Here is a 23,141-nt window from a genome sequence, read left to right on the forward strand (position 1 = left end):
CAGCTGAGCAATAGCTTTTGTGTTCAGGTGGGAATCATCAGTCAAAACAATCCCCATATTAGCTCTGCCACCCACCCGCGCTATTAGCACTAATGTTAACCAATTTTAGCAACTATAACCACAGTGATGGATATGTATGCACTGCTAGCTCTCTACAAATTTATGGAAACTCAGCTGATCTTTGATTTCTGGCGGCACTGGTAGGCCTGTGACAATTTGTCACTTTCTTTTCATAATCGCAGTTTCTTTGTCTAACAGCAATTAATCACTCACATTAGCTAAGGTCTTAAGGCGTGTGACTGGTGATTGTTGATTTTGTTTAGATATGCCAAATTGTAATTATATAAGTGATTATATTATTATTGGTTGGACTTTATATTTTATTAAATTGTTAGTTGTTGGCACTTGACCCTTCACTTGTTCATAGCAACAAAAATATCAAGGAGGATATACAGTTAGAAAAGCTGTTTTATGATGATAAAGAGGCACTGTGTCTTTGTTCTATTACTATTTTTTTTACTCTATGCTGCTCTCTATGCTTTTTTTTACTCTATGCTGCTATTTGGAGAGGATTGCTCCAACAGAATTTCGTTGTATTGCATACAATGACAATAAAGATCTATCTATCTATCTATCATCTGGGCCACATGACCAAAATATTAATCCTGGAATTTATTCAAAACTTGAATTTATTTTAAAACGTAATAAATAAATAAATATGTTTGAATTTGACTGAAAGAGACAATTATATTGTTAATGGCAATTATTTCTGAGACAATTAATTGCACAGCAACATTTGGAATTGTTACAGCTCTAGGCACTGGTTGTTTTCAATCAATGATGCGTTTACTGTACTATATTTGGATAACTTGTCTGGTTATTTAGGGGTTGAATCTGTTTTTTCCTTTGCAATGCAATGCAGGGGTGAGCTCTTACTCCACCCTCGAGGACACGTGACGTTAGCACTACTCAAGTCTGAGGTTTCTGCACATGTATGGTGCTGAGAGGCATTGATTGCCACAAACACACACTGTGGGTTGTGAGAGGCGGCGTAGCAGCTTCCATTTAGGAATTATAGAGGCCACTGAGCTCTTGTTCGTGTAGCCTATCCCCAGATCTGTGCCTCGCCCTCGACACAATCCTGCCTGTGAGCGCTGCAGGCAGCTCCTTCCCCCGCATGTCTGGGTTTCTGCTCTGATGTCCACTGTCGGCTGTGAGACCTTATAGGTCACGTCCAATCAGTTAAATTCAATCAAAGTGTAGAGACGTCTCACGGGATGATCGGGAGAAATAGGACGCACCTGAGCTGTCATAGCAAAGGATTTGAACACTTATGTTAGTGTAATATTTCAGTTTTTTTCTCATTTTTAATACATTTACAAATTATATAAAATCCTGTTTTCACTTTGTCATTATCGATTTTGAGTGTAGATTGATGATGGAAATGAATTTAATTGAAGGCTGCAACATAACCTAAACATAAAAAAGTGAGCGGGTGGGAATACTTTTATAATTTGTGTACTGTACTGAATACCACTGGTGGAAAAAGCACTCCTTAATTTAAAGACAGAGGTATTTTCTTCAAAATACTAGGTATCAAAAATTAAATTCCTCACTATGCAAAATGGCCTCTTTCAGAGTCTTACAAGAATATAGTTGGATTCTTGTAATTATTGATGCAGTAAATTAATGGCATCAAGATGGAGCTCATTTTAAGTACTTTGTATACTATTGGGTCATTATACATACTTCATATGTTTTGAAAGGATCTGTCAAATAAATGTAGTGGCGTAAAAAGTACAATATTTGCCTCTCAAATGTAGTGGAGTATTAATAGAAAGTAACACACTGTAAAATGAAAACACTCAATTGAAATACTAGCACCTAAAACTGTACTTAGAACTACATTTTTGTCCAAAATCTATTAAACACATCACTGAGCCACACTGTCGCCAACCCAACCTGGGTGACATGTTGATGATGATGAATAATTTTATTTCGGTTAACATACATGAAAGAAACAATTATTTCCCACAATTTGCCACCGTAATTAACCAAAAAAGGAATAGGCTGAAGCCAAGGCTTGTTTTTGCCTGTAATAATCCCCATATAATCACCCAGAAAACTAACCAAACCAAATGAAACTATATACATGAGTACAATCCTAGTGATTTTACATCTTAATCAAATTACTTCATGACCCTTAATTATTTTAGATTTTAAAGTGCTCATATTATTCTCATTTTCAGGTTCATAATTGTATTTAGAGTTTGTACCAGAAGGTTTACATGGTTTAATTTTCAGAAAACACCATGGTTTTTGTTGTTCTACACATTGCTGCAGCTCCTCTTTTCACCCTGTGTGTTGAGCTCTCCGTTTTAGCTACAGAGTGAGGCATCCAACTTCTATTCCATCTTTGTTGGGAGTCACACATGCGCAGTACCTAGGTAAGGACTACTAGCCAGTCAGAAGCAGAGTATGAAAAAAAGAAAATACACATTTTTTATGCATTCAATACATTTAAAACTACACATGATACTTCGTAAGTAGTAGGCAGCTGGCAAAATTAAATGGTGTAATCCTAAAGTGTGTTTCTTTTATGTGTTGTATTTGTGGGGTAGGATTTAGGAGTAAACTGTACCATTGCCTTGTACCAAAAAGCTTGTTGCTAAAAAGGCAGCTGTTGTTATTATAACGCTTTCTTTATTGAAAGATTTCAGTGTAATTATAAACATGTGAGATTTGAGGGTGTGGAGGTTCCTGGAAGAGGACGGAGGTGCTGACTGTGCGTGGACAGGTGAAGCTCATCTATCTCAGACAGGGAGCCTCAGGAGTCTCTAATTGTTCCGATTAAAGAACGTTGAAAAAAGTGACAAAAATGATGGAAAAAGCTTCAAAAAACATTGGAAAAGGCGCAGAAAATAAAATGGAAAAAACATTGCGAAAAATGACAATTAAACTTGAAAAAGAAATGACATAAAAGTCAGGAAATGTTTAAAAAACATCTGGAAAAGTGACAAAAATGTTTAACCCAGAAAAAGAAAAGAACACAAGGGTTAAACCAATCACAATCGTCTTGGGCGGCGCTATGCTCATAATGCTGCTTCTGCAAAATAGCCTCGGAAAGGAACTTGTTTTGGTGGAACATGTGTACGTTCAAAAGTTATTTTATTATCTTTAGTTTTGGGATGGTCGGTGGGAGAAAAAGCAATTGCAATCTCTCAGCCATTAGCTTGCTTAAACAGCAACTGTACAATGGAGATTAGTTAATGATGCAGTTGTTAAATTGGCAGAATACAATGCTATAAATATTGTGAAATGGGTTTTACTTTCATATTATGTGTTCTGAAGTATGTCATGTCATATCTTTATGTGTGTTTAATGCATGCTAGTCTCGCATTTCCAGACCTATCTCCACAGCACTGTGGAGGAAGGTCTGGCCCTTCGATGGATAGAAGAAAAAAATGCTCTGGGTCGTTTGCATTTCTTTAAACCAATCAAACGGTGGCTCTGCAAAATAGTCTCCGGAAGGAACGTGTTTTGTTGGAACATTTGCTCCCCACAAAAGAAAACGCCACATACAATATTAAAGGAAGTTAACTGTTCACACAATACAGCGGCGTGAGCTATGTAAATTACCTGGATACATAGTTAAACCTCATTTGCTCTTAACAATGTATTGCCGTGTGTATTTTGTCCATATCAAATCCCAGCCAATTGGTCCCAAAACGTCCCGGCTAGAGAGGAAATGCCATAAACATATTCTTTGTAAATCTTTACAATCATTCCCCGAAAGAACCAAGCAGGCCTGCGTTGTTGCACAATCTAAATTTTCTCCAAAACTTGCCATTTTCAGCATGGAACGTTAGCTAGGTAGCTCGGAGGTTAGAACATAAACACATAGAAAGCGGAAGGTAAGGGAATCCTGCGGTAAATGAACCGTCGTCGCATCCAGACTAAATGCATGCTGACTTTGATCTTGACCTTATGTATGAACCTTGAATGGGAAACCTAATAGATGAAGGCTTAAAACAGTTTAACCAAAAATATTACAGTAAAGGGGATTGTTTACAGTATTCAATGGGTGCGTGGCTGCAGGTCATATGGCTCCTTAGTATTAATAGCTATTGAGAGAGGAGGTGTCATTTTCTGCTGTTGGGCTGGAACAGAAATAAATTATATTTTTATCACCCCACCCCCCCAGCAGGACAATGAGTTATGGCTGGCAAGTAACTAAAGACTCATCACACATATTTCCATGAGACAGAGATAAGTCACTGGAGTGATGCATACAGCTCCAGTGAAATGGGCCTTGCCTTGGCAAAGGTCTGCGCTCTCAGAGTGCCTGATGAATGAGAAACAATACACAGTGTTAGATAGCAACACACATGCTATTTTCGATGCACGGAGGGAGCGGCACCATGTTGAAATGACCTCTATCAGATTATAACTAATGCAGTAACAGTAAACAGTAGCATGGAAATAATACGTCTGGATGATTGTTGTAGTACCAGTGATTTATGAATCGTGTCGCATGTGTGTTCCCCTGCAGGACGACCCATGCGAAGGCCAAGTCCGATGGGGCTGATCAGGCTGCACAGGCCTCCAACAGTGAGTCCAGCATCGCCAGACTGGTGGCCAAAGAGCTCTCCCCTTCCTTCTACCAGCCAGGTCAGTGCCCTTCTTTCCCAGTTGGCTTGAATGCGTCACTAAATGCAGAGTCAATACAAATATAACACACACACACACACACATATATATACATACAGTACAGGCCAAAAGTTTGGACACCCCTTCTCATTCAGTGCGTTTCCTTTTTATTTTCATGACTATTTACATTGTAGATTCTCACTGAAGGCATCAAAACTATGAATGAACACATATGGAATTATGTACTTAACAAAAAAAGTGTGAAATAACTGAAAACATGTCTTATATTTTAGATTCTTCAAAGTAGCCACCCTTTGCTCTTTTATTAATAAGGGAAACAATTACACTAATTAACCCTGACAACAGCACACCTGTGAAGTGAAAACCATTCCAGGTGACTACCTCATGAAGCTCATTGAGAGAACACCAAGGGTTTGCAGAGTTATCAAAAAAGCAAAGGGTGGCTACTTTGAAGAATCTAATATATATATATATATATATATATATATATATATATATATATATATATATATATATATATATATATATATACACACAGTGATTAAAGTGAAAAAAATAATTTTCAGGCCAAGTCATAAGCTGTTCACATCTACCTATACAGATAGCACCCCTTTTGCAATCGCACCCTATTGGTTTTTAATGTAAAACAAGTTACAAACAGCAAAGTAAAGGGAGTATAGCAAGTTTTCTTTCCCTGATGAACAAAACAATATTTCAGAACCAACCCACCACTAACCACGCTGTTCTTTTCTACTGCAGAAATCTTATTGTAGAAAGGCTTCACCTCTTATTTAATTACTTCAGGCCAAAATTGTTTAAAGGGAGATATTCTTTTTTATTGTTAATATGCAACAAACACAATTGTTTTGGAGCAAACCACGCAAAAGCATACCCCTGGCGTTTTCATCTTTCTACACCATGAGCTGTATGGCTTGCCATTCCCATCTCCATTTATTTTTCACTTTTTTATCGATTTCAGACACGTCTGTGCTTTCCACTAGCAACAACGCACCCATGACGGCTAACAGCTAGTGGCACACAAATCATAATGCAAGGAAACTGGTTCCGGGTTTTGTGCTATAAATTAATAATATAACTAAGTTATAAGTTGACTAGTTTAATTGCATGGTTATTTTATGTCAACATACATTCATAACCCGTTGTTATAAGTGAAACCAAAATAGCCTTAATTAGCTGTCTGTGCGTCGACAGCACAAACACGATTGACCCTCTTACAAAACGGTTCGCGATAATGACAAAGTCTATTGCATAATTGTATCATTATTATCATTATTATTATTATTATTATGATTTCATGTTAACACGCTCAGTCAAAACATTCCGTCGCGAATTGTGAAAGATTGTGGACATGTCTTATCAGACGGGACAATAAATTGCATTCGGTACGAAATAGTGCATCGCTTAACACATGACGTTAGTCGCATTGATTAAAAACTGTAACAATAATAGGCTACATGCATTGGGTGGCATAGCATCTGTTCAAGCCATAGGTGGCACCCAAATGAATGACCTCCCCTTCGAAAGGAAATCATATACATTAATGCACGTAAAGAACCTAGCTTAAACTTATCTCCCTCGCACATAGAGCTCACAATCGATCATATCCCAAAAAGTTCAACAGATTGGCCTACCTTATCAGCTGTCTCAATGATAATAATAATCCAAAAACTTTTAAACCGTTCTTTAGTCCTACAGACGTTTGTTTTTTTAAGCAAACGGGCTAATGACACGACGAAACTCATGACTAACGCATCTTGAGCTGTCAATGATTGAGACACAGGAAATTCTCAAAAACACTATAAGGTCTGTAAACATTAAACATTACAAAATGTACATTCATTCAACGGACCTAATATTTGTGGCCTATTTTTTGCTTTACAAAAATAAAAATAAAAAGTGATACATTGGATCTGCATCGATCTCAGATATGGCATTTCTAAAAATCAAATTGACAGAAATCCGTAGAACTTTAATCCCTGTATACACTACCGGTCAAAAGTTTGGGGTCACTTAGAAATTTCCATTCCACTCCATTACAGACAGAATACCAGCTGAGATCAGTTGCATTGTTTTTTTTAACCAGGGCAGCAGTTTTCAGATGACATGATGTGCTTACGTAATTGCAAAACTGTTGTCGACTGTTGTAGAAAGAAGTGGCTGATCTTTAATGCAATATATACATTGCCCATTATCAGCAACCATTCATCCAATGTTCCAAAGGCACATTATGTTTACTAATCTGATATTATTTTAAAAGGCTAACTGAGAAAATATTGGAGTACCCTTTTCCAATTATGTAAGCACATAATTGTAAGTAATCTGAAAACTGCTGCCCTGGTTAAAAAAACAACGCAACTGATCTCAGCTGGTATTCTGTCTGGAATGGATTGGAATGGAAATTGACCCCAAACTTTTGACCGGTTGTGTATATGTGTGTGTATTGTTCAGCTGGAGCAAAGTATGTAGGTATGACATTAACATTTCAATTTACTTACTGAGGAAAAACAGCAAGTATAACTGATCATACATGATAGCCATGCACAGTGGTGGGATGTAACTGTACATTTACAAGTACTGTACTTAAGTGCAATTTTGAGGTACTTTTTGAGGTGTTTCAATTGTCTGCTTCTTTATACTTCTACTTCACTGCATGGCAAAAGGAAATGATTTCCTCCTCTACATTTACTTGTACTTAATACGTTACAGATTCAGTTTAAGAATACAAAATATAATCAACAAATACATTATGAACATACATTATGGATTAAGATAAGACTTTATTGACCCCTTAGTGAAATTCACAAGCTAGTAAAGTATATATAGTTTTTTTTTTTTAAATAAGCCCCACCAAGTGACAAACATACACATTAATGCGTAAATAAGTATAATACAGCAATATCATATATTCTGAAATGAGACATTCTGAATAGTTTGTACTTTTACTTTCTGTACTGTAAGTATATTTTGATGCTAATAGTAACATTTTGAATGCAGGACTTTTACTTCAGCAGATCCTTGGCTGAGTCTCACCGCAAGGGTAGTTGCATTTGAATGTCTAAAAAAGGAACATCTTGTTAGGTCGAAGCGATCGTATCAGTTTCATTGCGCGTCTGGCTTCTACACTTCTACACACAAAAGCACAGCAGCCATTTAGGAGCCTCCTGCTATTTTTCTCTTGGCGTTCTCCCTCAGCAGAGAGCGTTAGGGAATCAGAAAGTCATCCAGCTTTGTGAGTGGCTTCACAAATTCTCTCGGACTAAAACTAGAAATAGACGAAGCCTGGCCGAGTCCTGCTGTGCATTCTTTCATGAAAGATCTCTCACTAAGGAGACAACAACACAGACGTACAGTGTCAGCGTGTGCACCATCTGGTTTATTTGTACTGCGGAAAACAAAAATGTAGCCTCACAATTTAAAGGATAGGCCGGTGTAGTATTATCTGTGCCATAGTGCTCCATTGTTGTCCATTAAATAAACTTGGGCAATTATTTAGTCTTTTTTTTTTTTTAAATCAAAGTCTATATTTGTGACCTGTTTTTACGTCTTCAGTAGAAACAAATTGGCATACTATAATGCATTGTTGCTTTTGGTCTATTCAAGGGATTTGTTGACAATAGCCTTTCATATTTCACTTTTACTTTGACATAAACATTTTTACTCTTAAAGGTCCTATGACATGCTGCTTTTTGGATGCTTGATATGTCCCCTAATACTGTATCTGAAGTCTCTTTTATATAGACCTTAGTGGTCCCCTAATACTGTATCTGAAGTCTCTTTTATATAGACCTTAGTGGTCCCCTAATACTGTATCTGAAGTCTCTTTTATATAGACCTTAGTGGTCCCCTAATACTGTATCTGAAGTCTCTTTTATATAGACCTTAGTGGTCCCCTAATACTGTATCTGAAGTCTCTTTTATATAGACCTTAGTGGTCCCCTAATACTGTATCTGAAGTCTCTTTTATATAGACCTTAGTGGTCCCCTAATACTGTATCTGAAGTCTCTTTCCCAAAATTCAGCCTTGGTGCAGAATTACAGCCACTAGAGCCAGTCCAACAATGAGCTTTCCTTAGGATGTACCATTTCTGTGTCTGTAGCTTTAAATGCTATTGAGGAAGAGAGGGGGGGGCAAAGTGGAGGGTGGGGGCGTGGCCTTGACCAACTGCCATGCTTCACTCGTTTGAAAGCCATGATGTCTCTCTCTTTCATGGGTGGGCCAAATTCTCTGGGCGGGCAAAGCAGAGAAAGGGGAGGTAACCTTGCTCCTTATGACCTCATAAGGAGAAGATTCCAGATTGGCCCATCTGAGCTTTCATTTTCTCAAAAGCAGAGCAGGATACCCAGGGCTCGGTTTACACCTATCACCATTTCTAGCCACTGGGGGACCATAGGCAGGCTGGGGGAACTCACATTAATGTTAAAAAACCTCATAAAGTGACATTTTCATGCCATGGGACCTTTAATGTTATATTTATATTCTTATAATATTATATAGTCAAGTGTTTTTCTTTGGTATTTCTTACACTTGTTTCTCTCTGAAGTGTTAGCAAAAGAACAACCAAAAATGTGCATTAAAGTTGATCATTATAAAGGGTAGCCACCTTTAACTCTTAACAGACTCAGTAGCTGCTTCCTTAATTAGACTGGGTTGAGGATAGCAGGGGATTATTAAGAAGTCAGTTTCTAAATAGATGTCCAGTAGTTATTTCCTATTGTAGTCAACTAATTAGTCTTGTAGGAGGAGAGAGAAAGGAGTGCTCCATGGTAACAGTTAACTAGGAAATAGATTTTTATATCAAATGTCACTTTGAACTTAACAAACAATGCTAATTTGACTGACTCATGTTTATCAAATGGCGATAAACCACATAGCCTACTCCCCAGTTTTATGAATGACCCTCATCTGCTGGTTGAACTGATCTCCCCCAGGTCCCGAGTATCTGAAGAAGAGAGTGTTACTGGAGGTCGGGGAGGGAAGTGAGCACATAGAGACTGTCATGCATGAGCCGCTGCTGGCCGAGGAGGAGCCCCTGCCCACGCCGCCCGAAAGCCCGCTCATGAATGAACTGGACAGCCTCATGCCCGGCTCGTCCCCAGCCCGCACCCCCTCCCCCAGCCCAGGCATCATCAGCAAGGAAGAGCCCAAACTCCTCAGTCCGGGAAGCTGGAATGAAGACAAAAGCATTAAAGGCGGGGGCAGTAAGGGTAGCAGTAAATCCAACAGCAGGCCCAACAGTCGCCCCACTACCCCGTCAACCTCCGCTCCTGCTCCTGCTCCTGCCTCGGCTGCACCCGAAGGCGCGGGGGCCCCGGGCAGTCGTGGCCCCTCTCGCACCCCCAGCCGTCAGAGCGTCAAGATAGAGCAGGGCTCGGACCTGGAGATCAAGCCCCTGCAGAAGTTTGACTCGGAGGTGAAAGCTCCGGATGTCCCGCCTGCGCCCGCTGCCCCTGTAAGGAATAGCCTCATCTCGCCAGATGAAGACGAAGTCGAAGAAGAAGAAGAAGAAGAAGCCCCGCGCCCCATCTCCAAAGTGTCTTCCAAAGCGGTCACCCCCGAGCCTAAAATCAACGAGGTCAAAACTGAAAGGGCTCCATCAGTCCGCCAACAAGCGCCGTCCGTCTCCGAGAACAAAGTGGAGTCCAGGGAGGTGAGCAGGCCGTCCAGCAAAGCGGAGGCAAAGCCGTTGCCAAAGCGGCAACCCAGCCCAGCTCCGTCCCCCAAACCAAGTCTTGAACCTAAAGCGGTACCAAAGCAAGTGGAAGACAAAGCCATTGTTGCCAAACCAGCCCCGAAAGTGGAGCCCAAAGCAGAAGCCAGACTGAAGGCCATGGTGTCGAGCCCGAGTCCCGAGGTGACTGCCGAGTCTTTGGAGCTGGAGGTAAGACAGTAATCATACACATCGACGCACATTTGACTATTTCTGGCGCGTAAGCAGCTACAGGCTATAAGGGCCGTCGGCAATGTCAGTCTGTCAGTCTGTCAGCCTGTCAGCCGGTCCACCGCTCTGGCCCTGAATAGCCCAACAACCATTCCACACGTTCATGTGATGTTTTCTAAAGACATTCAGGATCCTACTGACGTTTCCTCTAAGCGCCACCGGCAGGTTCACGTCGACAGTTTTTTCAATGTCGGATTGATTGGCATGAAATTTACAGACATTCATGTTCCCTTCAGGAGCAAATGGGGTAATCCCTATGTTCCCCAGTTCTATATTCCCTCAATATAACACATAAGATACACTTTCCATGTCTTCCTAGTGATTACAAAGATTTACAAATATCTATATACGTCTCTTGATATAAACTAACATTGTCGGAGATTGGTAAGGGTTATCGTCGCAGTTCATTGCTAAATCATGGACGTTTCAAATGCAGTTTGAATTGTAAAATCCATTCAGCCACTGTGAAGACATCAAGAAGTGTAACATCAGTAGGCTATAAGCTGCAGCTGGGTGACTTAAACATGTAAACATAAAAACCCATTGAAAGGTCTTCATGTGTCTTATTAAGAGGATATTGAGCTGGAGAACATAGAATACGCTCCCTGATCAAATACCTGCTAAGCTAATTGCATTCCTGTACACACTATTCAGAACCAATATCGATATACTTCTAAATCTGCCTCGTCCTGGGAGTGTTGTTTTGGATATGTCAAAAAATACCCTTTTTCATCTGAAAAACTACAAATACCACTGAGGAGAAAAACACTGGAAATCAGTAAGGATTAGCAAACGTAAGCATGCTAACAAGCTAAAGAAAGATGGCACATTGTATCTGTTAAACATCAGCATGTTAGCATCGTCCTTGGGAGCATGTTAGCATGCTGACATTAGCATTTAGCTCAAAGCACAGCTGTGCCGACGTACAACCTCACAGAGCCGCTAGCGTGGCTGTAGATTTTTTTCTTTTTTTTCACTTTTAGCCTTGTTTAGCTAAAACATTTAGCTTGACGTTATCAGAGCAGAGTATCGTCTAAAGCAGTGTTTCTCAAATGGGGGTACGCGTACCCCTAGGGGTACTTTGGAGGACTGTAGGGGGTACATGAGATATTTAACAAAATGTTTAATTAAATAGTTACAAGGCTATTGTCCAGAACATTTGTTCCTCTTTATGTAGACTTTTTTTTTTCCTACCAAAAATGTGACAAGTTTCTTGCTTTTTTCTTCTTATGTCACTATTTTTGAAGTTTTTGATACTATTTTGACCTATTCATTCCTTCCTTCCTTCCTTCTTTCTACCATCTTTTTCCAAGTTTTTGTCTTTTTTACAGTTTTTGTCTCCTTTTGTCATTAGCATTTAAATGTTTTTTTTTTTTTTCAGTTACAAGGCTGTTGTTCTAAAGTAAATCTATCGCTGACAGCGCTGTACTGTTCCCATTTATATACACTTTTTTTTCTACCGAAAATGATTAGCGCTGGTCAGGGGGTACTTGGCTTAAAGAAACAACTCAAACGGGGTACATTATTGAAAAAGGTTTGAGAACCACTGGACTAGAGCCATGAAGTCACCTTGTCCCTTGTCTCTAAAGACAGCACTTCATTATGACTTCTATATCCAGTCCTTCCAGAAAAATACAGAGTTTTTTTGTGATTGTTGATTATGCTGCACGTTTTCTTAAAAAATGCGTTGAAATATGCGGGGTATTTATGCAATTTTATGCGATGAAATTGCGGGAACTTGCAAAAACTGTGGTTTGGTGATTCCCATAGACAGTATATAATGGACCAATAGACCCCGTTGCTCTGGACGGAGACCAGTGAAGGCTATTAGAAGCACTTTTCCGGTGATGGCCAGCTTTACTGCACAGCCTCCAACTGAGAGAATGTGACGTGAGCAACGTGTCTGAAAGTTGTAAGTCTTCTGGTAGCTGTGCCAAGAGAAATCTCAATCATTCCCAATCTTACAGATACGGAGACTGTAGGTGTATGTAAGGAGATAACATGGGCACAGGCTAATTATTGATCACTAACATGCTAGTTAACATTAGTAATTAAACCTAAACATCTCATGTAAGTCGAAACTGCCTGCTTCTCCTGTACTATACGGTAATTCCTCTACTATGCGACAGTAAGTCACTTGGTTATGACACAATAGTTAGCCTATTTTTACAAAAGCGTCTGCTACGGAGCCATAACGTGAGGTACAAGGTAATGGAGCCTTTTATACATTGTCGTGTTTCTTTGGAACTAAACAACGGACAAATAGAGTCTTTAAACGCTTCAGATGTAAAGTTATTCGCAGTCAAGTGACGTAAAAAAAAAATGGCGGTCAGCGGAATGCTAACAGGAGGTGATGGCCAGTTAGCAACAAAATGGCGCCATGATGGCTCGAGTTCTGAAGCGAAGCTTACCCCCTTGGTGATTCCCCCAACACCCTGCTTTTCGATGACGTTCACGTCGCGTAATTACGTCACTTCATAACGTTCCCATGGCAACAGGGGAAAATGGCTGCTCTTGTGTGAAGCAAACGCAACATTTTTCAACTTTCTGCTAAGATATATATGTGGCTTTTTTGCACCGAAAAATGCGGGGATTATGAAATCATGCAAGCCCCGCATATTTTGCGCGTAAAATCGGCAATTTATGCGGCGAAAGTGCAGCGTATTTGAAAACATGCGGCCCCCGCATAAAATGCGGACATTGGCTGATTATGCATTGAATTATGCGATCGCATAATCGTGTTTTTCTGGAGGGACTGTATATCCATCTCTTTACGTGACATGCACTACATGTTGTCTCTCAATCCCAGCTTTATTCTTACAGGGCTCTAGTTATCACAGTGTTGTCCAAAATGGTCTCCAGAGAATGTATTTGAGGGATAAAGCCAACCATTTAAAACGACCATACCAGCAGAAATAGACTATCTGTCCAATCGGAGTTTTCTCTCGCACGACTAAAACAACTTTTGAACGTACAAATGTTCCACCAAAACGAGTTCCTTCCCGAGGCTGTTTTACAAGTGGCTCCGTGCGGAGCTTAGCGCCGCCCATGACGATGTGTGATTGGCTTTAAAGAAACGCCATTAAACCTGGGCACGTTTTTCTCCCATCCCCGGGATGCTGTGTGGACTAGGCGAGACCTTCTTCCGCAGCGCTGCGGAGGAAGAAGGTCTCGCTAGTCTGGTAAAGTGAGACTGCTGCCCTCATATCTCATATTTCTTCCTTTCTTTCAAAGGGCCCAAACACCATCATGATCTGCATGGTCATCCTGCTCAACATCGGGCTGGCCATTCTCTTCGTACACATTTTGTCATGAGACATTGTCCACCACCTCAGGTAATAAATAAACATGTCAAAACTTGCTGGGGGGAGGGGCGTGGGGGGGACTGAAAGGAGTCCATTAAAAGACAAGTTTTTTTTCCCCTTGCAGGTCACCGGCGGTGTTGGAGAGAGACAGCCTGCCTCCTCCTCCTCCTCCTCCTCCTCCTCCTCAGTTAGGACCAGAGATCAAAGATGACCGCCGAGGAGCCAAAGACGCCTCATGCAGACCGCCAACAACTCCTCTACAGGTTTTGGCCGGTGGGACTGTGTGAGGCTCTGTGAAGCTCCTCTCTTTCCAGAGGTTTGACAAACTGAAGGACACGAAACCTGATTCGGTACATCTGAATACGACGCCGTTTTGTATGTTAAAAGCCTTTTTAACCCAATCCTTAATTGGCGCACCAGCCGATTAGACAATCTCAGTAGGCAGTTACACTTTGTCACCAAAATGTGTTTGCATGACGAAGGAATGCTGATAACATATGCAGACGGAATATTCTCTCCACTATGCCTTCAACTTGATTGACGAGACACAAATTCAACCGCAGCGGAGTTAAGCGGTAAGAGATTTAGGCATTAGAACTGTTCCGGTCATTATTTTAATAATCTGCGATGTCCAGCGTGTGGTTAAAAAAACCTGAAGGTTCATTAAAGTAGGAGTCTGAAACCAAGTAAATACTGTTGAAATGCTGTAAGCCAACGCTACGTAAATAGCCAGTTTATCGTTTTCATCTTGTCGCTCTTCAGTCTCCAAAGAATCTAGAGTTACATTTTTGGCTAATAGCATTTGAGACTGTGGTGTACTACACTGTGAAACTTTCTATTTTCACTGGGATTTAATTACGCATTTTATTGTCATTCTGCTGCTTTGGTTTGTGGAGCTGCAAAACCAAATAGAGAAGGAAAATAGGAAGCTTACGAGTGTCACTGAGCTGTATGTTCCTGTGGCGGTTCTCATAACGGATGCGGTTTAGCACCCTGGTGGTTTTAAAACGAGAGGTGTGTATGTTTTGCGATAGAATGAACAGGCGGGGCAAAAAAAAACGAAAGCTTATTTAAAACAATCACGGTATGTTGTAGTAAAGGTTTCTCAATCTACGTATTTGTATTAATGCAACCGTAGCAGCAGGAGGCGGGCTGGGTGGTTTTGTGAGCTATCCATGTATGTTTCAGTGTAGAAAACTGTCCACTCTTGTTGCACACCGCGTTATATTCAGGGCCTGTTGTGCTTTAGAGCCACATACAACTTCAAATTTTTTTTTGTACGCATGAGGGCACTTTGTGTGTTATGTGTCTATATTTTTGTACCGTTCTGAAGTGCACATCTTTTCAGCATTCACCGTATTCTGTTGTAGGATTTTTGTCAGAGGCAAATATGCAACCCTAAAAAAATTTTTTTACCAAAAAGGAGTCAGATTACCTCGTCATTTTGTGAGATAGGGAAACCGATAAATGGTTCTTAACTCCAGGTCTTATTGAGAACAGCATTCTCCAGATGTGCAGTTTTAATATTTCTCCCTTGTTCGGTTTAGCCATTTAATAGGTGGCTTTTAAAAAAGGACAAAGGTTTTTAGCTGAAAAGGTTCTGCCTTTGCAAATGAACACAGTACTGGTTGTGCATTGTTTTTGTGCAAAAAAAAAAAAAAAAAAAAAAATTCTACAAAAAGTTAGTTTTAATAAATCTTATTTGGTAATACAGTTGAAACCAATAAGTTTATCCAAATGCATTAACAGAAGACATTTGTCAGATGAACTCAATCTGAGTGCAATAAAACTTCATAGTGTAATGTAGAAGCCATTTTGTTTGGACTGTTTGAGCATTTAATGAAATTAAATAACTGCTGAATTTCAAAAAAGGGAAGAAATGCATTTGTTTGTAGCCAAACCTATTCAAAACCGCAAAGCTGAAAATAAAACTTTTACAACTATTGTGATTGTGTGTTTTTGCCCAAGTATGTTGCTTCTCCCAATATTGGCTCTATAAGTTTATTCCAGGATTTTTTTTTTTTTTTTTTTTTTTTTAAGTATCATTCATTATCCAGTCTGGCAACAGCAGAACTAAGTATTTTTAAACACTTGTCTGCCAGCACAAGACCCCCACCCCCCTCCCCCCTCCCCCTCAGGCCACAGTGAATACCACACCCCATTTGAAACCAGACCGCATTCTTCTCACAAAGCAAAAATCACAGCTGGAATTAGTAAACGTGAGATCTGCAAATGGTATGCCAACATCTGATGCAGTTGAAGTAATTTAGTAGCCATTTACCTGCAACTATGTCAAATTTAGAGTTGTTTGCCATTGTCCATTCTGTTGAACACCACTGCCCCCAAGTGCCTGAAGTGCACTTTTTTTTTTTTTTTTTTAACCAAAGAGACTATCAGATGAACCTCCATTTTATACAGACTAGTCATGTTAACTTTTAACAGTGAGTGTATTAAGGAGAACAATCAATAACTTTGGTCGGTAAAACTTTATTCTTTTCACATTGATAAAAAGGCACCGATCAGAGATCAATAAAGGGGAATGTATGCCTATTTAATACTCCTCTCCTTCATCATCCTCATCTCCCACACTATCAGCTCCAACCTCCTCGTAATCCTTCTCCAGAGCTGCCATGTCCTCTCTGGCCTCAGAGAACTCTCCCTCCTCCATCCCCTCACCCACATACCAGTGAACAAAGGCGCGCTTAGCGTACATCAGATCAAACTTGTGGTCAAGCCGAGCCCAGGCCTCTGCAATAGCAGTGGTGTTGCTCAGCATGCACACAGCCCTCTGGACCTTGGCCAGGTCTCCACCAGGAACTACAGTGGGTGGCTGGTAGTTGATGCCCACCTTGAAACCAGTGGGGCACCAGTCCACAAACTGGATGGAACGTTTGGTTTTGATGCTGGCAATGGCAGCGTTTACATCTTTGGGCACCACATCACCACGATACAAAAGGCAGCAGGCCATGTATTTGCCGTGGCGAGGGTCACATTTTACCAACTGGTTGGCTGGTTCAAAGCAAGCGTTGGTGATTTGAGACACCGTTATCTGCTCATGGTAAGCCTTCTCAGCAGAGACGACAGGGGCATAGGTGGCCAGGGGGAAGTGGATACGGGGATATGGCACCAAGTTGGTCTGGAACTCTGTCAGATCAACATTGAGGGCACCATCGAAACGAAGGGAGGCAGTGATGGAAGACACTATCTGGCTGATCAACCTGTTGAGGTTGGTGTAAGAAGGACGCTCGATATCGAGGTTCCTACGGCAGATATCGTAGATGGCCTCGTTGTCCACCATGAAGGCACAGTCAGAGTGCTCCAGGGTGGTGTGGGTGCACAGGATGGAGTTGTAGGGCTCCACCACAGCGGTGGACACCTGGGGAGCTGGGTAGACCGAAAACTCCAGCTTGGACTTCTTGCCGTAGTCGACAGACAGACGCTCCATCAGCAGGGAGGTGAAACCAGAGCCGGTGCCACCCCCGAAGCTGTGGAAAACCAGGAAGCCCTGAAGGCCGGTGCACTGGTCTGACTGAGGACATAGAGGGACAGACACTGTTAATTGATTACCTACATTGCACTTTTTTTTAAAAAATACAGTGAACTTTGGCAGGCCATCCTCTCATTTCAAAAACACTGTACAGCTCTTTTCATTTTAATAACATTACCTACTTGCAATAAGCCTAATCCATTTAATGTAATATTCTAGAGCAAAATGTAAAGTGAACTTCTAATCTGAATATACCCACCAGTTTACGGATCCGATCCAGCACCACGTCGATGATCTCTTTACCGATGGTGTAGTGTCCACGGGCGTAGTTGTTGGCAGCATCCTCCTTGCCGGTGATCAGCTGCTCAGGGTGGAACAGCTGGCGGTAAGTCCCAGTGCGCACCTCATCTGAAAGGAATAGTCATAAATTAGAGGGTTTGACGGATAGTGGATTTAAAGAAAAAAGAAGGGGAGCCAGAGGTGATGACACTTACCGATGACAGTGGGCTCCAGGTCGACAAAAACAGCTCTGGGGACGTGTTTTCCAGCTCCAGTCTCACTGAAGAAGGTGTTGAAGGAATCGTCTCCTCCTCCACGAGTCTTGTCACTGGGCATCTGTCCGTCTGGCTGGATGCCATGTTCCAGGCAGTAAAGCTCCCAGCAGGCATTGCCGATCTGGACACCAGCCTGACCAACGTGCACTGAGATACACTCACGCTGTGGAAAGAAAAGTAATGCTGGGAATCTCTTTAAAATAGACTAGAGCGCACTAGAGCTAATGCAAGGATTTAAATAAGCAATAGGCTCTTTTGTAAAGAACCAGCTACCAAAACATCATGCCTAAATAGTCACCTGATGCAGTCATTTACCCTCTATGCCCTTAAAGCCAGAAACGGCTCAAACTTGTGACGTCATCAAGTATAAAGTCTGGAGCTGCTCAATAGAGAGTAAAGGATATACTGATTTTACCCAAATTAGCTTTATTCTATTGTAGTGTTTCTCAGTTGTGACTCCAAATATGTACCCCTACAAATTAAATCAATAGTTTCATTCCCCTGAGTAGGTTTACATGCACACCAATATTCCACTATACAATATTCTTTGCGACGGGTCATGTTACCAGCATATTCCGTTTTAATATTCAGAATATTAATTCTCATTAGCCATGTAAACGACTTAGTCAGAGTACAGTTAAGTTCGGAATAAGGGCAAGACCCCGAATATTGTATGCCATGTAAATTTAGGTCATCTATAACCTCTTTCCCAATCCATTGTCCATCGAGCAATTCCAGACTTATAACGTTACTTAATAGCATACATTCGAATTTTAGCGCTCTAGTTTTTGATTAATTTATGAGTGTAGTAAGGGTACTATTAATATTTGACAGTCTTAGACATAAGAATATAATGTAAGAATTTATAAATAAAAAAAAGAAAAAAAAAAGGGCGTTGTTCCCTTTTAACAAAGAAAACAAATTTAACATTTTCCCATCAGAGTTTTGTGACGAACAAGCTAAACTCTGCTGTAGTTCGAGATTTTAAAACAAATAAAAAAGAAAATAGTAACGTTAAGCATTTACAACGTTAAAGATTCATATAAAAAGCCCAATTAGGCTTTTAGTGAATCGGTTTTGTTTGAAACGCCTGTGGTTGCAGTTTCATAGAGGCCAGGCCTCCTAAAACAGGCGGTAAAAGAGGAATGTTTCAGGATGAAAAGCCCATTGACCGAACACTAAACTGGGTCAATGTGCAAACAGGAGAGCTAACACCGGAAACTGGAAGCTATGACTGAACTTGTGGACTGCGGCCTGTCGAGTTACATTTAATTTACCAACATTACAGTTAAAACGACCTACTGACGACGACAATTGGTAACCGTCCTACACCTTAATGGTTTTCTTTACACGTAGGCAGTTGAGGTTTCTTAGTTAAAATGATAAGTATGTGAAACTAGGCTGCCGCGTGGTGACGCACATTCATATCGCTGAATTTACATAAAACGAAACACGTAAAAGGCAAAGAAACACTATTTCTATACTCACCATGATTATTGAAGCTGTGTGTTCTGTAGTAGTCAAGATAAAGCAGAGGAAAAAGGCAAAGTTAGCTCTCACACACAGGCCTTTATGAGTCCAGTGTAAGAAGTAACTGACGTTTGTTCCTAGGCGGGGTTATTTATACTCTCTTACCCGGCGGAAAAGTGCTGCTGAATCCTATTGGTCGGAAGTCACGTGAGTCCGCTTCCCATTGGTTAAAAGGAAAAAGTCAAAGGCGCCACGAGCTCTGCGGGAAAATGAGGGGCACTCATCGATGAGAGCTGCGTAGGCATGTGTGCGTAGCTGCTAGCCATTGGCGCTAGCTTAGCAAAGATGCTCTGTGTAACTGCGCGGACTAGGGCTCATTCATTCACTAGATCAGTCGGCCCGGCGGTGGAAGTGTACCTTAAATGGCCCATTTGTGTGACGTTCTCCTGTGTTCTTTAATCCCCCAGAATGTAGCACAAGTAGACTTTATATTTCACAATTGTTTTCCGTCAGAATATTTACAGACATATCAGACCGCACCTAAAAGGCGGCATCATTTTACGGAGAAATAGAGGAGGATCCATTTTTATTTCTATCGGAGTGCTGGTGCTTGTTCCAGGAAACCGTCTGCTGTTGTTTCACAAACACTTGGGCAGTTAAGCGCTTGTGTTTCGTTTTTTTTTTTTACCCTAACCGGTTTTTAAATTTTTCTTGTGGCAGCGGTAGAGATAGGGATGTTTACAGTACGCCTGTACAGGCCTCTGACACCACGTCATGATTGGCCACCGCAGCGTGACGTCGGGTTGCGATCCTCCAAAGACTGATTGGATCAACTTTCGCCGCAGGGCACTGCCATGGATGTATTAAGAGAACGCGCCCTGCCCTTCATCCATGCACCGAGCGCTACGGTTATTTTTCTTTTTTTTTTTTTTTAAAGTGCTGTATTCATGGATGTATTGCATATGTTGTACCACTTCCTGTGTCGAAATGGTTCATGACTTTATGAAAGGTGCGTGGCTAAATTAACGGCCAACATTTTAATCGGAAGAGAAAAATATTGCTATGGGATAGCTAATCTTTTTATATAGGCTATTTGATATCCAAGATATTTCTTTGGCACCTGGTGGGTTTACTTTCCATCACATCCTCTCTCTCGGGTATACATTATGAAGCCACCAGAGGCCCCCATTTATTAAGAAAGAGAGAGAAAAAACAAACAAACACAAAAGGCTGGATCAAAAGCAGGAATTTAAGGATTTATAATACATTTGAGAACCTGCTACTCCTCTGTTTTAGGGTTCTTAACATTTAAATATTCCTTCATTCCCTTTAAATCTCAGCATATTGGTAAATGTTGAATTTATTCACCCTCAAATCCTGACATTTTTTTTGATACCATGTAGGCAACCTCACCAGTGTCCTTCTCTACATCTGTACCTGTGTGTCCGTATTGATTCACTGATTATTTATACAATCCTCATCTATATACAATAAACCACCTTTCTATACAAATTATATGGCTAAACTTGCACCAGGTACTATTATTCTTTCATTCATTTAGTTCAGTTTCTAGTTATACATTGTGCATTTGTGACTTGCTGTTAATACCCATGGAGATTTAAAAAGTACTTTATCCAATCTATTTCCATCAGGCATCACGTGAGCAAAGCCAAAGCAAAAATGTTTTTGCACATCCCAAGATCAAACCTCTAACATATTAGTTGACATTGTACTTTTACGTAAGTTGCCTATAATAACCAAGGGCTAACAGTGGGTGAACATTTTAAGAATCAGAATCTGCTTTATTGGCCAGGTTTGTGCAAACAAACAAGGAATTTGACTCCGGTTAATATTTGCTCTCAAAGTACAACACTCACTTAACCTATAAAGAATAAAAACAGAGGATGGTGAGAAATATAAAAAATACTGTTAAGTATACAGTATAAAAATACAGTAGAATTTAGAAATTTCCAAAAGAAATATACAATAACAATTGAAGAGAGGGAATATCTGTATGGTCTGATATTTAAGATTAGAATATAAATATAGTGCAATAGTGCAGTATTTGTGATTTTTAAAGTATGTATGGATATCATACAGACTTATATGAAATCATGCAGGTTAGGGTTACTATAACTGACTAGATGGGAAGAGGTTTGATCTTGGGATTCTGCTCACATGATGCCTGATGACAATGGTTGAATAAAGTACTTTTTAAAATCTCCATGGGTAATTATAGCAACCAAGTCACAAATACAAACTATACCTCTGAACTGAACTAAATGTAAAAAAAAAATGGTATGTGTCGTGAACAGTGCAACTCTAGTATACAGTATACTTGTATGTACAGTACGTCAAAGACCATCAGCACCAGTTTCCCCTCAAGGCTGTCCCTTTCCCCTCTACTCTTCTCCCTGTACACCAACAGCTGCACCTCCAGTCACCAGTCCATCAAGCTCCTGAAGTTTGTGGACGACCCCACCCTAATTGGACTCATCTCTGGTGGGGATGAGTCCACCTACTTGACCATCTGGCGACGTCGTGCAGTCAGAACAACTTGAAGCTTAATCCTCTGAAGACAGTTGGAGATGGTTGTGGATTTCCGGGAAAGTATGCAGCCCCACCCGCCCACCATCACCCTGGGTGACTCCTTTCACTTCCTGGGCTCTATCTCCTCATCTCCCGGGACCTCGAGTGGGGGCTGAACGTCAGCTCTCTCATCAAAAAAAGCAAAACACAGGCTGTACTTCCTGCGGCAGCTGATGGAGTTCAACCTGTTCAACCCGCCGAAGACAATGACGGTGCACTTTTTTTACGCTGCCGTCATTGAGTCCATCCTCACCTGCTCCGTCACCATCTGGTATGCCGCTGCCACTGCCAAGGACAATGGCAGATTGCAGTGTATCATCAGCTCATCTCACAAACTATTTGAACCCCTCCCCTCTGGCTGGAGGTTGTGGTCCATCAGGCTCAAAGTCATTTCTTGGATATTAAATGCAATATACTATTAAGATTAAAACATTGCTTTGTGATTCAAAATTCAATGTTTTATTTTCTTCCAGTTAAAAGACTCTTAAGAAAAGCTAATGTGAATTAAAATTTACACACTGGATTGTCATTTAACAAAGGAATCCCTCAGTCTAAATTTAATCGCACAAAAATTGCACAAAGCTATGCAACCATATTATTTTATATTAACGCAAGTGTTTGAAGGTTATTTAGCTCTCTATAATCTGAATGCATGTCAGAAATTTCATTTCATATGTCACAGAGGAACGGCATAAGATTACAGATGGTAAAGGAAAGTATAGCAGAGAAGGGAACTCCAATAGGTCACATGATAAGTCCTCACAGATGTGTGAGGTAAGGTGCAGTATGAAAAACAGTACAAGAAGGCCTGTTATTTTTCCAGATTTATTTACAGTTTAAACCAGAAAACCAGAAAAGAACCATTTAAATAGCTTTTTACAACTACAGTGAGCATGACCATGACCATGTTGAAGTCTTCTTGGGCAAGACTCCCGATGCTGCCCCATCGTGTGAATGTGTTTGGAAGTCGCTTTGGATAAAAGCGTCAGTTACATGAAATGTAATGTACGGTTGTAATATTTAGAACTTAAACACAAGTTTACACATCTAAAACAAATGCAATATATTGTGTCCCGTGTATTGTTCAGGACTTACATTTTTGAGT

The 23,141-nt window shown here is 40.6% G+C and overlaps 2 protein-coding genes and 1 long non-coding RNA gene across 3 annotated transcripts in view; 1 reads left to right on the plus strand and 2 right to left on the minus strand.

Moving 5' to 3' along the window:
- The window catches only part of jph2 (junctophilin 2), a 31,970-nt gene extending 16,085 nt beyond the window's left edge, over positions 1-15,885 (plus strand). Inside the window, exons 3-6 of the mRNA XM_028583022.1 lie at positions 4,553-4,671; positions 9,622-10,571; positions 13,866-13,966; positions 14,061-15,885. Coding sequence (XP_028438823.1) covers positions 4,553-4,671; positions 9,622-10,571; positions 13,866-13,946 — 1,150 coding nt within the window. The 3' untranslated portion in view covers positions 13,947-13,966; positions 14,061-15,885. The remainder of the gene's footprint in view (positions 1-4,552; positions 4,672-9,621; positions 10,572-13,865; positions 13,967-14,060) is intronic.
- On the minus strand, positions 3,799-6,462 carry LOC114558789 (uncharacterized). The gene is made up of 3 exons (XR_003692986.1): positions 6,324-6,462; positions 4,512-4,709; positions 3,799-4,345 (listed from the first exon to the last, which is right to left on the minus strand). It is a non-coding gene; the product is annotated as an uncharacterized LOC114558789 (long non-coding RNA).
- Positions 15,886-16,403: 518 nt separating the features above from the next.
- LOC114559424 (tubulin alpha chain) lies at positions 16,404-19,580 on the minus strand. Its single transcript, XM_028584046.1, has 4 exons — positions 19,466-19,580; positions 17,918-18,140; positions 17,683-17,831; positions 16,404-17,465 (listed from the first exon to the last, which is right to left on the minus strand). Exons 1-4 carry the CDS (start codon positions 19,466-19,468, stop codon positions 16,488-16,490), a joined length of 1,353 nt encoding a protein of 450 aa, XP_028439847.1. The 5' UTR covers positions 19,469-19,580; the 3' UTR covers positions 16,404-16,487.
- Between the last annotated feature and the right edge of the window lie 3,561 nt (positions 19,581-23,141).

Source organism: Perca flavescens, chromosome 7 (genome assembly GCF_004354835.1).
Source record: "Perca flavescens isolate YP-PL-M2 chromosome 7, PFLA_1.0, whole genome shotgun sequence".
Lineage (NCBI taxonomy): Eukaryota > Metazoa > Chordata > Actinopteri > Perciformes > Percidae > Perca > Perca flavescens.

Excerpts from the sequence above, each read along its gene's own strand:
- LOC114559424 (XM_028584046.1), bottom strand. Across the intron at positions 17,832-17,917 it reads CCTGGAGCCCACTGTCATCG|ATGAGGTGCGCACTGGGACT; the intron begins GTAAGTGTCATC and ends TATTCCTTTCAG. Across the intron at positions 17,466-17,682 it reads TGGATCGGATCCGTAAACTG|TCAGACCAGTGCACCGGCCT; the intron begins GTGGGTATATTC and ends CTATGTCCTCAG.